The sequence below is a fragment of the Protobothrops mucrosquamatus genome, unplaced genomic scaffold (genome assembly GCF_001527695.2).
Source record: "Protobothrops mucrosquamatus isolate PMUCROS unplaced genomic scaffold, P.Mucros_1.0 scaffold3128, whole genome shotgun sequence".
NCBI lineage: Eukaryota > Metazoa > Chordata > Lepidosauria > Squamata > Viperidae > Protobothrops > Protobothrops mucrosquamatus.
This window is the reverse complement of record NW_015389130.1, coordinates 133,914-151,403: the sequence shown is the minus strand read 5'-3', so window position 1 is coordinate 151,403 and position 17,490 is coordinate 133,914. Positions and strand designations below refer to the sequence as shown.

General features: G+C 45.2%; 1 protein-coding gene across 1 annotated transcript in view; it reads left to right on the top strand.

Annotated features, from left to right (window-relative positions):
• The window catches only part of FRMD4A (FERM domain containing 4A), a 57,574-nt gene extending 40,432 nt beyond the window's left edge, over positions 1 to 17,142 (top strand). The window contains exons 5-11 of the mRNA XM_015826425.1: positions 1,180 to 1,408; positions 3,197 to 3,253; positions 4,637 to 4,874; positions 6,883 to 7,044; positions 8,068 to 8,927; positions 14,136 to 14,235; positions 17,073 to 17,142. Of these exons, the coding sequence (XP_015681911.1) occupies positions 1,180 to 1,408; positions 3,197 to 3,253; positions 4,637 to 4,874; positions 6,883 to 7,044; positions 8,068 to 8,927; positions 14,136 to 14,235; positions 17,073 to 17,142 (1,716 nt within the window). The remainder of the gene's footprint in view (positions 1 to 1,179; positions 1,409 to 3,196; positions 3,254 to 4,636; positions 4,875 to 6,882; positions 7,045 to 8,067; positions 8,928 to 14,135; positions 14,236 to 17,072) is intronic.
• The last annotated feature ends 348 nt before the right edge of the window (positions 17,143 to 17,490 follow it).

Sequence of the window (17,490 nt, the reverse complement as noted above, 5' to 3'; positions counted from 1 at the left end):
AGCGCCAAGGCATGGCGCATTTCTTCATTCCTCACAAAGGGTGACGCCTCCCCAGCATGCACCCAGGGGGTGGGGGCGACGCGGCAGAGGCTGGTTCCTCTCTGTTTCCGCTGTTGGCCTTGTGGAGCTAAGACTGAATGCGTTTCAGCATAGAGGGCCACCACAAAATTGTACATTGGCTCTCGGCCGGCCTGGGCCAGGGCCAAGGCGGAGGGGGCCGTTCCCTCACTGTTTCCAGGATGGCTTCACGGGCCACATGAAACCACTTCGCGGGCCACATCCAACCCCCGGGCCTTGTGTTTGACATGTCTGACTTACTGCAAACTGAGTCGCACATCTCGCTAAGTTGAGCCTGGATAGAAAGATTTGGCATTGTGATTACTGTCAACCCTGACGTCCAAGGTCTTTAGATACAGGAGATGAAGTGACTTGAGCTGTAGGATGTGAAAAGTTCAACTTCCCTGGTGGGCGGCAGTCACATTTTTCCGTTGGTCCATATTTTTCTGTTGATCCAGTGTTGATTCACTGGACTGGATGCCAGCCCAGCGAAACTAGCTCAATGGCAGACCTTGAGACACACTGTTGTGGCTCCGTCTTGTGAGCCCCTCTTATCGGAGGAAGAAGGCTCTGAACATGAAGGAGAGGAGATGGCCAGGCCTCCCTCTCCAGGACCCTCCTCTTTGGCAATGCCTCAGGTGTCTCCCGACGGAGAAGAGATTGACCAGGAGCCAGGTGGTTCTGAGATTGGCCAGGAGCCAGGTGTTTCTGAGATTGGCCAGGAGCCAGGTGTTTCGGATAGTGATGAAGATACGTTGTGGCTGGATCCACGCCAGCGTAGGAGCGACAAGCGTGCACAGCAGAAAAGGAGACGTGCCAGAGTTTAAGCTGAGTCACTGGACCACACCCCACAGGCTATAAAAGGGAGGTGGTGGCCATTTGGACTCTGTGATAGACAAAGCTGAATCTCTGGCGAAGTAGTTTGCTGTGGCTTGAATTTCAAACTTGTGTGTATTTTTTGTTCTCTGAGTAAAAGTCTTGGCAAGCAGCTGCTGCCAAGTTTTCTTATCTGTGGATTGGAGTGTGGAGAAGTTATTTAACCCTCGGCTGGCTGTTTGGGTGTGTGTGTCAGACGGGGACAGAACACACATTGACCATTGACACTTCTTTCCCGTCGGACAGGAAGCTGAGCTGGAACGCTTGGAAAGAGAATTTGCCATCCAGTCCCAGATCACGGAAGCTGCCCGGCGCCTGGCCAGCGAACCCAATGTCAGCAAGAAGCTGAAAAAGCAGAGGAAGACGTCCTACCTGAATGCGCTGAAGAAGCTTCAGGAGATTGAAAATTCCATCAATGAGTACCGTATCAGATCCGGGAAGAAGCCCACCCAAAGAGCTTCGCTGATCATAGATGGTAAAGACCATTGACCTGTGATATTCTGAGATTTTGCCTTAGATGGGATGGGGTTTAGAGGTTGGTGGATTTCATGGGTCTTATAGGCTGCTTGAAGAAATAATGGAGAAACCCTTGTTTGGAGTTATGGAAGCCCACCAGGTGACCATCTCATGTTCCTTGCCCAGAAGCTCATCAACTCCTCTGCAACTAGCCACTTGCGTATTAAATTCGGGAAAGTGAGGTATTAAATTCGGGAAAGTGAGGTATTAAATTCGGGAAAGTGATAAAGGAAACAGGGCTCAAGTGCCATCACTGATTGCAAGTCTGCATTTTTTGTGCTAAACAGATTTGCAATCTCACACCGGCAGCCCCAAAGAAAAATGGGGACGGGAAAAACAAAGCCACGAATGGGATTTTATTGAGCTTAACCTCCCTCAGAACTGAAAGATTCCTGTGGAAGAACATTTTTTGGGGCAGCAAGTTTGCACTAAGAGTTCAACATTAATGTTGTACCCGATTCTGTCACTACCGCTTGGAAAATCTCTGGCTCACGGGTTTGACGTTGGGTTTTGGGTGAATACGTAGCAGCCCACGGCCGACCCACACCGGTAACCCACCCACACCGGGTAACCCACCCGCACCGACGCCACAATTGCCGTCTGACCCACCCTGATTTTTGAAGTTAGTTAGTTAAGCAACTTTGCAAGATCTTTTTTTCCAGCCAGAAGTTGAAATTGACTGATTGATTGAACCTTTTTTTTTTTTTTTGCACACGGCGGCAGACGCCTAAAGCGAAAAGGTTTTATAAAACCCAGCTGAAGGCCTAGGACTGGGGTGACGGCGCGCGTGCCCACAGAGAAGGCTCTGAGTGCCACCTCTGGCACCCATGCCATAGGTTCTCCACCACTGGGCTAAGAGGAGTTTACAACGCGTACAAAAATGCCGATGAGAAATAGATTCTTAATTTTGGACTCTGCCAAATTTTGTTTTAAGATCCCCAGTTAAAAGGACCACTGATTTACAAAGCTGTTAAGGGATATAGGGAGTCCTTGACTTACAACCACAATTGGGACTTCCATTGCTAAGAGATGTGGTCATTAAGCGACCACTCCTTATTTTAAGACCTTTTTTGGCCATGGTTCTGTAAGTGCATCACCACGGTCTTTTAAGTGAACCACATGGACAGTAAACAAATCCGGATTCCCCCACGGGACTTCGCTGGTCAGAAACTTCCTGGAAAGGTCATAAATGGTGACCTGGGATGCTGTAACTATCATAAAAGACATAAATACAGCACAGATTTTGATTATCTGACTGCAGCATCACCACAATAATCATAAGAGCGAAATCTGGTCGTAAATTACTTTCTTCAATGCCTGATAAGTTTGAACAGTTGTTATCAGTGCCTCATAAATTCGAACAGTTACTAAACAAATGTGGTCAAATTAATGATAAATCAGTGGCTATTTATCACCAACAAACTTCATCGTTTAGGGACAATAGTCAAACTATTGTCTGCCTGTCCTGCCTATGCATTTCCTGGAAACATTTGTAGATGAGAAATAGCATGCTGGAGAAACCATGGAGGATAGTTGGCCTTCCAGCCTTGCTGTCCCATGTCTGCTAGAGTCCCTGGCTGGGTTGTTGGGAGTTGTAGTACTGCAACAGCCAGAGATTGCCCATCTTTCTGCTCATGGGATGGGTCTGAAGAAAGATAGCACTGCTTTCATTATCTGACTTCTGGGATACCAACGCTGATCTACTTCCTTGTTGACGGGATCTTCTCTGTGTCTCTTGGCTTCCTAGATGGGAACATTGCCAGTGAAGATAGCTCCCTCTCAGATGCTGTTGTCCTGGAGGATGGTACGTAAAGACCTTCGGGGTCTTATCATCTTCTGCGTTTGATAAGCACACTGTTATGGTTCCGGCTAATGAAACACTTCAAAGAACTTCCAGGCATTGATTTTCCTAAAAATAATTTATTGTTACAAAAATGTCGGCACAGGCATAACGGAAGGTGATGCTAAGATCTGAAATTCTCTTCCTCTGAGCAGTTAAATTATCAGCATGTTCCCTCCCTAAATTAGCTGTCATATATCACGGTTATCCAATTAGTGTGAAGGTCAAAGGTTTTCTTCCGTGCCTGCAGTCCTATCTTTCTCCTCCCCCCCCACCATCATCTGAATTAACTCTAAAGTTACCAGACAGTTCTGCATATTTTGTCAAAGCAAGAATATACAGTATTTGCAGCATTGACACACACAGTTATTTCAAATTTTTGCAAAAGGCAGCGGCACATCACAAGAATAAAGAGAGGATCTTTTATTTCCAAGCACTGCTTACCAGTGCCGGTCGAAATGATTTTGGTCCAGTGATCCTAATGGACCAGCTCTCTCGCCCGTTTTGGTGTGAACTGTATCTTGAGTTTGGTTGTAGGAAGTAGAGCAGGAGCTTTTTTGCAAATCGCCTATCCAGGGGACACTTTTTCCCCGGGGGTGGGATTAGTAGGGGGTTAGTATCTGTCTTCCTTAATTTTAGGTATATTATGAAAATATAGGAAGGAGGCTACTCGGAGCCGAGTTCATTTTAAAAATACCCCAGTATTTCAAGTTTTTTTTCCTGTCTACTTTCATTGGCTGATCGTCTTGCTTGTCATGTCATTTTTCAAAAGGATTTTGGCTTTTAATTGGGGTGGGAGTCTCCTTTTTGATCCCAAATGATGGCTCCCTTATTTTAGTTCCTCCAGAAGATGGGTATGCCCATATTTTATTTATGCAGAGCGTGCCTCTTTCCACAAGCATCAAGACCCACCTAGGGACCTAACACCATTAAATGTATCTTTTTCTCCCATAATTTGCCCATTTGTGGGATTTATAGCTTTCGGCTCCTTGCAACATGATGCCAACATTTGATAAAAAAGAGGTGCCTTGATGGCTGTCAAGTAATTAAACCAAAGAGTTGAGATGAACTTCAAATGGGCTTGAAATGCTCTCTTCTTGAAGGAGAAGAGATGGCACCAGGGGGCGGAGTCAAGAGAGCCATCAGTCTAGAATCCTTACATAGCCACAAACAAACTAAACCCAATTCCCCTTGAGTGCTGTTGGTCCTTATCTAACTCTTAACTAGGTGCTAACTGTTAGTTGAGAAGATTTCTGTGTGTAGACTTTTAGCGGTAAATCAGTTTGATTGATCCTTCATGTGTGGGCCTGTCCATCATGCCTGACCCTTCTTCTCCTTCCATTCCAGAAGACTGCCCTGTTACCAGCACAATATCCCCTTTACAGTCACCTCACAAAGGGCTCCCTCCTCGCCCCCCCTTGCACAACAGACCTCCCCCTCCACAGTCTCTGGAGGGTCTCCGGCAAATGCACTATCACAGGAATGACTATGACAAGTCCCCCATTAAGCCCAAGATGTGGAGCGAGTCTTCCTTGGATGAACCTTACGAGAAGGTGAAGAAGCGTTCTTCTCACGGCCACTCCAGGTGAGTCCAGAGCAGGAAATGGCGGACCTTCCATCCATCATTGGAGGACTTGTCGAAATAAAGCAAAGGTTTGCCAGCACATTCCAGGGGTGTGTGTAAAATTATGCATTAATGTGCCAATGGACATTCTATAAAGCTTCTGCATAAATTTCTCAGAATAACAGAGTTGGAAGGGACCTTGGAGGTCTTCTAGTCCAACCCCCTGCTCAAGCAAGAACCCTGTATCATTTCAGACAAATGGTTGTCCAATCTCTTCTTAAAACCCCCCAGTGTTGAAGGACCCACAACTTCTGGAGGCGACCTGCTCCACTGGTTAATTGTTCTCACTGCCAGGAAATTTCTCCTTAGTTCTAGGTTGGTTCTCCCCTTGATTCATTTCCATCCATTGCTTCTTGTCCTGCCATTAGGTGCTTTGGAAAATAGCTTGACTCCCTCTTCTTTGTGGCAGCCCCTTAGATATTGGAAGACTGCTGTCATGTCACCCCTAGTGCTTCTTAAACTAGACATCCCTGATTCCTGCAACTTGAGGCTTTAATTGGAAGAAACGATGATGATATCCACTTTCTGCAGATCTTGCATTAATCTGGCTAATTTTATATATATAAATATGGTTGCCCCTTACCCAGAGCAGAACAAAAATATTATTCTCCAAGGACATGCAGCATTCAGCAGCTAACATAGCCAGAAGTGTGCATGTGTATATATGCCTGCAAATTTGCATATATGTGTGGGTTTGTGCATGCATCCATGGTTGTGCATGTATGACAATCAGTTGGAAGGGAGAAGAAACTAGATGTGTACATAGACATATTTTTTCACTGCCCGTTTTTAAATGCCATGGTTGTGCATGTATGACAGTCGGTTGGAAGGGAGAAGAAACTAGATGTGTACATAGACAAATTCTTTTAAATGCCTGAATCCATACCTTCCATATATAAGCACTAGAAAAAGTGCAGAGAAGAGCAACAAAGATAATAACAGGTCTGGAGGCTAAACCATATGGTGAACGGTTGCAGGAACAGGGTATGTAACAAAGAGAAGGACTAGGGATGACACGATAGCAGTCTTCCAGTACTCAAGGAACTGTCACAGAGAAGAGATGATGACTTATCCTCCAAAGCACCAGATGGCAGGACAAGAAGCAACAGATAGAAGTTCATTAAACACAGATCCAACCTAGAAATAAGGAGAAATTTCCTGATGGTGAGGACAGTTAATCAGTGGAACAGCTTGCCTCCAGATGTTGTGGGTGCTCCATAACTGGAGGTTTTCAAGAAGAGACCAGACATCCATTTGTCCAGAATGGATTAGGGTTTCCTTGCTTGAGCAGAGGGTTGGACTAGAAGATCTCCAAGGCCCCTGTTTTCTGTGTTATTCTAAGGCATGAATGCACCAATCTGCCCTAGCTGGTGATGTTCTCTGTCTCCATCCAACTACTTGGCCGGCCACATTCCTTTCATTTGACTGTCCCAGTCTGGTAACCCTTGAATGATCGGGAACTTGTCATCCCAAGACACTTGAAGAGAGTTACATGGGAGAAAACCCTTGTTACAGCTGTTTAGGTTTTTTAGGTTTTAGGTTTTATTAAATTTATACCCCGCCCTTCTCCTGGCGGACTCAGGGCGGCTTACAGCAAGTTAAAAAACAGACAAACCATACAAAATACTAAGTTTAAAATACAATTAAAATGAAATATTGATTTTTTTTGCCGTTTCTTTTTAAAATTATGTTAAAAACCAAATTAAAATCAAATTAAAATATCCCTTAGGCCAGTCCCGCTAGTTGGAATAGCCATGTCTTGAGGGCGCGGCGGAAGGAGGGGAGATCCGGAATGACCCGGATCTCTGGGGGTAATTCGTTCCATGTTGGGATGATACTTGGAAAATCTAAAATTTGCTACTGTCTACCTGAAGGTTCCATGTGCGTAGGTAGAGATGGTGCCCATTTAGCGGCGCGTGTAAAATAAAGAATGTGTTTTGAATTCTTTGTCATCTTCTGTTTGCGTTAGTCACAAGCGGTTTCCCAGTACTGGAAGTTGTGTGGAAGGTGGAGGAAGCAACTCTCTTCAGAACAGCCCAGTGAGGAATCTTCCCCATTGGAACACTCAATCCAGCATGCCATCGACACCAGATCTACGGGTACGCAGTCCACATTATGTCCATTCCACCAGGTGAGTCCTTTCGTCCCACGGTTTCCTCTCTTTCTATTCTTCTGTTGGACTCCTGGCCATAAACTTTTTAAATCAAGGTTAATAGAAACATGGAAGAGAAATTGTACTTGAAATGTTTCTGAGATCAACACGGGCCGTTTCCACCTCACCAAAAGTTTTCTGAACCTGGAATGCTTCCAGTCAGGCCAGATCAACCTCAAAATACTTTGGGCAAAATTGAAAGAAGGTGTTTCACCTTCACTAACGATGTCCCGGTGTTGATGAGCCTCTGTTTCAAGATGGACACCCTTCACACTTGAACAGGGAACATCAAAACTGGAAAGACTGCAGCATTAAAAATAGGTTCAAAATATTTTGTCCTTTCTGAACATATCTCCAAATCATGGACATGGTTAGGTTTGTTGGTGTGATGAAGAGCTGATTCCAACAGAATTGTGTTTGAAGTTCTGAAGTAAAGATTTAGAAAGAAAGGCATGCTGGTTATGGTATCAAGCTGCAGCAGCATTCTTCAACCTTGGTCATTTTAAGACATGTGGACTTCAACTCCCAGAATGCTAGTTGGGCAGTTCCGGGAATTAAAGTCCACAAGTGTTAAAGTGACCAAGGTTGGACATGCCTGGACTAAAGCAGCTTTTCTGAAAAAGCTTTTCACGTATCTGACTTGTGTGCTATACTTGTATTGGATGCCAGTTGGAGCTGAAGCATTTAAGGCAGAGGTCTCCAACCTTTTGGGCACCAGGGACTGGTTACGTGGAGAGAGGTTTTTCCGTAGACCGGAGGGGGCATGGTTTTGTGTGCTGCCTGCATCCCGCGGATGGGACTTTGCTTGTTTGTGCAGCCCAGTTGCTGGCATGCCGCGGCCCGGTACCAATCCACGGACCGGGGGTTGGGGACCCCTGATTTAAGGCACGCTGGAAATATCCCGGGAGCAGGTTTCCATCAAACGATTGCCCTCTGTAGTGATGTTTAGAGTCTTAATTCTGTTTTGTTTTTTTTCCCCTTTCTGTTTCTCCGGGCTTACAGATCGGTGGACATCAGCCCTACCAGACTGCATAGTTTAGCTCAGCACTTTAGACACCGAAGTTCCAGTTTAGAATCGCAAGGAAAGCTTCTTGGCTCGGAAAACGAAACGGGGAGCCCCGACTTCTACACCCCAAGGACTCGTAGCAGTAATGGGTCAGACCCCATGGATGACTGCTCCTCCTGTACGAGCCACTCCAGCTCCGAGCATTACTACCCGGCCCAGATGAATGCCAATTACTCCACGCTGGCGGAGGACTCGCCCTCCAAAGCTCGCGAGCGCCAGAGACAGCGACACAAGTCAACTGGAAACCTCGTTTGCTCCAATTCGGGAAGCATGCCCAACCTGGCTGCCGGCAACGGGACCGCCCATCACGGCGTCTACCTGCACAGCCAAAGCCAGCCTTCCTCCCAGTACAGGATCAAAGAGTACCCGCTGTACATCGAAGGGAGCTCGACGCCGGTGGTGGTGCGCAGCCTCGAAAACGACCAGGAGGGACACTACAGCGTGAAAGCACAGTTTAAAACGTCCAATTCGTACACAGCGGGGGGCATGTTTAAGGAGAACTGGCACGGGGACGAAGTGGACTCCCTCCGGTTGACTCCCTCCCGGTCTCAGATCATAAGGACTCCTTCGTTGGGGAGAGACGGCCACGAAAAGGGATCGGGGAGGACTGTGGTCTCGGATGAGCTCAGACTATGGTACCAGCGGTCCACGGCCCCCCACAAAGACCACAGCCGGTTGTCGCACACAAGCTCCACTTCGTCGGATAGCAGCTCCCAGTACAGTAACTCCTCTCAAAGCACCTTCGTGGCGCACAGTAAGGTAACCAGGATGCCTCCCATGTGCAAAGCAACGTCAGGTAAGCGGGAGAAATTCTGGGCCCAGATGACATTTAAAGGAATAAATCCCAAGTCTCTGATGGGGCCGGGGAGACACGATATCAGGGAATTGCACAACCGATGTCCAAATAGAGTCAGAGACATATATATTTATAGGAGACAAGACAGTCAGGCCCATCACTACATCGTGAGGTAAATCGTCAGGTAAATCGCCGAACAGCATACAGAGCACGCAGAAGAAAAAAGGCGGGGAAAAAGGGAAACTCCCCCTTCACACCCACCAACCAATCCTAACGTAGCTTGCCTCATGCAGGAGCCCGCACTGTCCAATCAATCGACTACAATTGTGTGTTCTGGCCCATCGTACACATTATTCTTCCAGCTATTAAATTAAATGCCTTAACTCATAGTGTCTGATGCTAATAGGAAGATGGTGATGGTGATAATGATAACGACAATGTTTTTTTAAAACCAGTTCACCATCCAACTCTCAATGACTGGGCGCCTCACAGTTTCAATAAAATCAATATGTCGGGCACAACTCAGTGAATAGGCCAAAGTCATTCATTGTTGATCACTTCTTTGACAATAATCTCACCAGACTGGCTGCATTCTCTTGGGAATAGGTAGATAAGGGCTTCCCTAGTCTGCCTTGTGTCATTCCTCCCACAGAGCAACTCCATACTGGCATGCCTCTTTACTCCTTTCTCTCCTTCCACCACACAATATTAACCTAAAAAGTGAAGTCTGTGGAGATTCCCAATCATCCAGGTCATAGTTGTCCCAAAGGTCCTTTTCCAAAAAACAACTGGACTTTCTTGGTTTATAATAGTAATAATAATAATAATAATAATAATAATAATAATAATAACAACAACAACAACAACAACAACAATAATAATAAAGTTGGAAGGGACCTTGGAGGTCATCTAGCCCAACCCCCTGGTCAGGCAGGAAACCCTATACCATTTCGGACAAATGGTCGTCCAGTCTCTTCTCAAAAACTTCCAGTGTTGGAGCGTTCACCACTTCTGGAGGCAGGTTGTTCCACTGGTTAATTGTTCTAACTGTCAGGAAGTTTCTCCTTAGTTCTAGGTTGCTTCTCTCCTTGATCGGTTTCCATCCATTGCTTCTTGTCCTGCCTTCAGGTGCTCTGGAGAATAGCTTGGCTCCCTCTTCTTTGGGGCAGCCCCTGAGGTATTGGAACACTGCTGTCATGTTCCCCCTCGTCCTTCTCTTCATTAAACTAGACATACCCAATTCCAGCAGCCGTTCCTTATATGCTTTCTTTAAGAACGTTTCGTTTCTCATCCGAGAAGCTTCTTCAGAACTGAAGAAGCTTCTCAGAGGAGAAGCAAAATGTTTTCAGAGAAAACAAAAACCAAGGAAGTCCAAAAGCACCTTTGGGACATAAAATGTAAAGGTAAAAGAGCAAAGCATGATGAAGTCCAGAGGCCCGGATGAAGAACCTGTTCTTCATGGGTATTCTGAACAATAACAGACTGGGGGGGGGCTATTTGCATCTTGGGGAGAACCTCAAACGTGCTACAGAGAAGGAGCACTTTTGGCAGTCCTGAAAGATTAGAATCAGAATAGAGCTGGAAGGGACTTTGGAGATCTTCTAGTCCAGCCTTTTGCTCAAGCAGGAGACCCTAACATTTCAGACAAGCGGCTGTCCAGTCTCTTCTTAAAATCCTCCAGTGTTGAAGCACCCACAACTTCTGGAGGCAGGCCGTTCCATTGGTTAATTGTTCTCACTGTTTGGAATAGTTCTCCTTAATTCCAGGGTTGCTTCTCTCCTTGATTAGTTTCCATCCATTGTTTCTTGTCCTGCCTTCTGGTGCTTTGGAGAATAAGTTGACCCCCGCCCCCTCTTCTTTGTGTTAGCCAGGGCATTGTTTAATCAAAGTAGTGCTAACTCTGCAGGATCAAATTGGAAGATATGAGAACAGGCAATCCCTGTAACAACCAGCTTGAAGATCACCTAGAAACAAAGCTATGTCCAGCACAACGATCTTACAAAAGCCCATTGATACATGTCCATCACTGCTTGTGCCTCCATCCGCTGGACCAGTTGAGGCTTCTGGGTGGTCTTCAAGGACCACCCCTGGATAATGATGAGCTACCTTTCTGCCTTTGGTGTAAAGCAGAATGAGTCGGCGTGAAGCAAGCAGTGAGCACCTACAAAGAGGTTACTCCTTGGATCAAATGTCAGGGCGTTGCAGAGGCCATGTGACTTCGAATTCTGATTTTAATCCTGATCTCAAATAAAACTATTCTGTCTCGGCCTCAGCTTCTGCGCAAAACATTGTATATCACATAGATTATACCCCACTCGGGGGGTTCTTTAAATAAGAAACTAAATGCTCGAAGTGGTGATTTACAGCTGGAAATAGATTAATATTGGTGCCACTGCTGTAATTAAGAGTTTCTCAAATGTGTAAGAACTTGACACTGTTCAAAAATCACCCACAAAGAGCAATCTCCAAATATAAGCAGCATCTTAGCTAATAATTACGTTCGGCTAATACTTATATATCCAGTCTTTTATTTACCCAGCCAAGCTGAGCTTCCCAGCTGGGAAGGGAGGAATGAGAAGGAATGTAAAAGTCTAAAATGCTCACAATAAATGTGGGAATTAGTCTGCAAGCATGTAGCATGTCTGCAGTCCCAGGCTACATTAACAGAGGGATAGAATCAAGATCACGTGAAGTGTTAGTACCGCTTAACAAAGCCTTAGTAAGACCACACTTGGAATACAGGGAGTCCTCAACTTACGACCACAACTGAGCCAAAAAATTCTGTTGCTAAATGAGACAGTTAAGTGAATTTTACCCCACATCTTTCTGATCAAAGTTGTTAAGTGAATCACTGCAGTTGTTAAGTTAGTAACACGGTTTTTAAGCGAATCTGCCTTTCCCGTTGACTTGGCTTGTCAGAAGGTCGCCAAAGGGGATCACGTGACCCCGGGGACACGGAAATCGTCATAAATACGAGCCAATTGCTGAGGATCTGGATTCTGATCACGTGAGCCACGGGGATGCTGCAAAGGTGATAACTGTGGGAAACGATCAAAAGTCACCTTTTTTAGCGCCGTTGTAACGTTGAACGGTCACTAAATGAACTGTCGTAAGTTGAGGACTGCTTGTATTGCATCCAGTTTTGGTTGCCAGAATATCAAAAAAGATGTTGAGACTCTGGAAAGAGTACAGGGAAGAGCAACAGAGATGATTAGGGGACTGGAGGCTAAAACATATAAAGAACCGTTGCAGGAATTGGGTATGTCTTAGCCCAGGGGTAGGCAACCTTGGCTCTTTTATGACTCGTGGACTTCAACTCCCAGAATTCCTGAGCCAGCCACGCTGAGGGGAAAGGGAGAGGTTTCCAAGCTGAGCCATGCTGGCTCAGGAATTTTGGGAGTTGAAGTCCACAAGTCATGAAGGGGCCATAGTTCCCCCATGCTGGCTCAGGAATTCTGGGAGTTGATGTCCACGAGTCATAAAAGAGCCATGGTTGCCTATCCCTGGTCTAGTTTAATGAAAAGAAGGAGTTAGGGGGAACACGATAGCAGTGTTCCAGTATTTGGGGGGGGGGGGACACAACCTATTCCCCAAGCACAAAACCCCTGTGTGTTAAACCTGCACTGTTCTCCTCTGGCGGGATTTTCGTTTTCTCCACCTGGTGCACACAAAACCTCTAAAACCACAACGGCCCATACGTTAGCCTCAATTGCACGCATACTAGGCTCGCCTTAACTGAATTTTGGCTTGCACTAACTGCAGCCTGGTATTGATTTACAATTTGCACAAACTCAAATGTCACATCAATCGAAGACGCGGCTCGGCAGGGGCCTCCTACCTGTGCTCAAACGTAGATAATTATTAACGGTGACAAATTAAATTTGAAGCTTCTAAATCACCAAGGACTTGCAGAAATAAGATACGAATGTTTCCCTTTTGTGCCTTTGATTAGCTTTCGAGAGCTACAACCGATCCATGCGATTGATCGGTCTGGAGGTGCTTTACATAGAGTTTTAAGTTTGTTTGCCCGGAAGGCAAACAAGCTTTTTGCTTGTCAAAAGCTGAGCCTCTAAAAGTCCATTTTTGCTGATAAGATTATGCTCTACTAATTCCAGAACGTGATGCACGGCTGGTGCCTCTTGGCATTCATTACACGTTAAGTTATCCCAATCGTAAACCAATTGGATTACAACAGCAGACAGCCTGGCTCTGCTGAAGACTTTTAATATTATCTCAGCTGTCTGAAGTTTAAGGCCACAAAAGACACTCTTGCTGCTAAAAATAAGCCACTTTGCTGAGAAATTTGGCTTTTTTATTCAAATGGAGCCGACACAGAGAGAGACCCAAAGCCATCAAGACGACCGCAGCAATCAATCAAAGCTGCTCCTTTTTAAAATGCAGGAAAGCTTTGATCATACTCAACAGCTGCCATTTTGACTTTTTTGACCCTCCCTGAGTGCACGGACAGGTATCCAGGCAGGAAAATTCCATTTCTTTCCCCCCCACACACACTTGCTCTCTGTTCTCCGCCCATCCGTCTTTTGGGTTATCTTACTGATGTATTTGTTATCACTGTTTTCCTTTATCATTGTATACTTTATTGTTCTATTATTTTACACAACTTTTCCATTTTTCTTCCTTTTTGTCATTGTTAAATGCCTAAAGTAGGCCCACAGTGAGATGGGCTGCAAAGAAATTGTGACAGATACATACATACAGGTAATCCTCGGCTTATGACCACAATTGAGCCCAAAATTTCTGTCGCTAAGTGAAGAGACTTAAGTGAGTTTGACCTCGCTTTATGACCATGGCTGCTACAGTTGTTAAATGAATCACTGCAGTTGTTAGTCGCCCGGTCGTTAAGTGAATCCGGCTTCCCCCGTTGACTTTGCTTATCAGAAGGTCGCAAAAGGGAATCACATGACACACACACACACACACACACACCGGGATGCGTGGCAAGGGTCGTGTGAAAAATGGTCATAAGTCACTTTTTTCAGTGCCCTTGTAACTGGTCACCAATGACCTGTTGTAAGTAGAGGACTGCCTCCAAATAAAAAAGGAGAGAAGCTGGAACTGCACTGGCTGTTATTTAGTTGAATAACTAAATTTAGTGCCATCGGTCACTTCATATTTGGAATTAGGGTCAAGAGGTCCAGTTTCACAGACAGAAGAACCTCAATGTGATATCTCCGTTGTTTTTTCCAGCTGCCTTACCTCACCATCCGAGGACTTCAACCACCACATCTAGTGATTGTGGGTCTTTGACCCCCAGCTGTCCACACCACATCTTAGCTTGGCAAACTGGGTGAGTTTTGGGACCCCGTGGGAAGGGGCGAGGAGGAAGAGGGCGCAGGGCCAGGCGTGGATACCTCTTGTCAGCCCACTTTTTGTAGATACCATCTAGGTCAGTGGTTCTCAACCTTTTCTTCACCACAGTCCCCCCCCTTTAAATAGAGCCATGGTGGCGCAGTGGTCAGAATGCGGTACTGCAGGCTAACTCTGCCCACTGCCGGCGGTTCGATCCTCACCAGCTCACGGTTGACTCGGCATTCTCTCCTTCCGAGCTCAGTAAAATGAGGACCCAGATTGTTGGGGGCAACATGCTGACTCTGTAAACCGCTTAGAGAGGGCTGTAAAGCACTGCAAAGTGGTATATAAGTCTAAGTGTTATTGCTGTTGTGGCCACGAACCATGGCCACAGACACACACCCCCAAAGACTTAAGATTTAAATCACATTTCTTCCAGCCTTCGCGGACCGCCTGTGACGACATTGCGCCCCCCCCCAGGGGTCGGTGGACCACAGGTTGAGAACCACTGTTCTAGGCTACCCAGATGTTTACACTGAGTTTGATCCCTACTGGCACCAAGCTGATTCGATGATCTCTTATTAACATCTGTGCACGTGTATTAGTCTCCTGCCTTCCGGTAGAATTAGTCAAAATGAGAAAAAGTAATTAAAAAAAAAAACAAGGCAAAGATGGGATGACCAAGAAAAGAGGGAGCCTGGATGAGGACGGTACTAGCTGCGCACTCTCTGAATTAATAGTTAGAATCTCTGTATACGTGTAAAGAAGAAAATGGGGGTGGAGGGAGGAATCCCATCAAAATAACGATCCAGTTCACATTTCCACAATTGTCACTCTGTGAAAAGCAATGGTGTGGCTGCCTTAGGCAGGGTGTCTTACATTCACAGTGATGTTTCGAAGCAAAATGGTAAAATTTTGCATGCTCCAACACATATGCTGCTGTGACCATAAATTTCACACGTCCCGTAAAGAAGGTGATGTCCCGAGTTTTTAACCTATTAACACCATTTTAACTGCCCTTTGGAAAGGAGTTTTCCAAAGGGTGATCCAGTTTTGCCAATTTTCTGAATCTGGTGGCCCAGCTCATGTCCAAAATTTCAGGAGAAGGGATCTGCATGTGAACTTTTCCAACAGTTGAACTGGGCTAAATGTACAGCTGATTGCTAGAAAAAAAAATAAATCAAATAATAATACATGATTTTGCGCTCTTTTTTGGGGGGGGGAACAGGAATATCTGACCTCTTTAATTAAAGAGGAGAGCTTTTTTATTAGTCTAGGACAGTGTTTCTCAACCTGGGTCACTTTAAGAGGCGTGGACTTCAATTCCCAGGATTCCCCAGCCAGTATGCTGGCTGGGGAATTCTGGGAGTTGAAGTCCACGCCTCTTAAAGTGACCCAGGTTGAGAAACACTGTCCTAGGAACTGCATTGTCTCATCTGGCAAAGAAATATCCTTTTTTCCACTTCTTACACCCTTCATCAATTCTTCCCGTGCAACTCCCAGCATCCCAAACTTAGCAAATTCCCCTCCGTCACTAACTCCCTTTTTTCTTTTTCTTTTTTTTAAACAAATTTTATTGGTTTTTTAATTCTTAGAACAAAGTGCTTAAGACACACCGTGGTGCTGGGGTAATCAAACATCCAGAAATAAAACCATATATGAATAATACAAATCAATACATTAAATATTCCCTCTCTATTTCCCTCAATTAACCTAATCCATTTAAGATAATCCATTTCTAATTTAAATTTCTAAAAATCCTAAACCTGTTTTAAAGCTTTGTGAATTTACAATTAACATAATCAAATTTGACCTTAAAGAAACAAATTATCAATTCAGGTATCCCTTCCAAATATATTCTAGATCTCAATCTCTTAAATCCTTAATTTTATCACAAATCTCATTTATTTCTTCTTCCACTACACAATATATCTCCTAATTAAAGTAAAATATTAGTCTATCCAATACATATATAATCAATCAATCAAATCTCTTTAAGATAACAAAATAACAAAAATAATATCAGACCTTAAATCATTTCAGCCCATTGGGCCTAATTCAAATTTCATCCAGTTAATTATCATACCTAATAACGTCCATATTATCAGACAAGAATATCATCTTACTAATTTAACATACTCAATTAGTTATTAAATCAATCCAGATCTAAAACGCCTCTTCAGTTTTCTTCATTCCATTACATCAGTGGTTCTCAACCTGTGGGTCAGGACCCCATTTGGGGTCGATCGACCATTTCATGGGGGTCGCCAAGCAAGGCTGTCCGCCATTTTTTTTGTCCACCATTTTTTTTGTCCGCCATTTTTTCCCCCTTTTCCAGCGGATGCCTTACCTCCCTTGGGCCGGGCCAGCTGGTGGTTGGCCGGCTCCGTCTCTGCCGCTTGCCAGCTATGCCTCGGCCGGCGCAGGGGGCAAAACCATGCATGCGCGGCGCTCCCGGGCAGGGAAAGTCCTTGACTTACGACTGGTTGGGTAGTCCTCGACTTACGACCAGTTTAGTCCTCGACTTACGACCGGTTTAGTCCTCAACTTACGACCGGTTGGGGTCGCGGCATTAAAAAGGTTGAGAACCACTGCATTACATAATAGTTTTCATAGCGTCCCAAACTTAGCAAATTCCCCTCCCTCACTAACTGCCTTTTGTCTTTTTGAGATGACTCTCCAACTCGTTTTCCGACAGGGTGAATGAGCTCTTCACGAGATCGTGTGTCCCTGCTTTTCTTTTTAACATGGCTGATCTGCTCTTTCTTCTCCCCTTCCTTTCTTTCTCTCTCTCTTTCTTTCTCTCTCTCCCTGCTTCGTTTCCACTTTGCTCAGAGATGCCAGGGACAGCTCACCCACTATGGATGAGTCTCCATCTCCAACTCAACCAAGTACTGATGATTAGAGGTATAGTGAGGGGGAGGATTTTTTTTTCCTACTCTAAAACCACATTTCATCTCTGCTGTGTCGTCTTGCCTTGTTCCTTGTGTCTCGGACTTTGTACAACCGTTGTCGGGTGGAAGGGGACCTCCAAATAATATAGGGAATTGGATTAAAGTAGAGTTTCTCAGCTTTGCCCAGTTGAAGATGGGTGGACTTCCAAGTCCCAGAATTCACAAGCGGCTGGGGAATTCTGGGAAGTGAAGTTCATCCATGCTGGCTGGAGGATTATGAGAACTGAAATCCATCCATGCTGGCTGGAGAATTCTGGGAGGTGAAATTCACCCAGGCTGGCTGGAGAATTCTGGGAGAT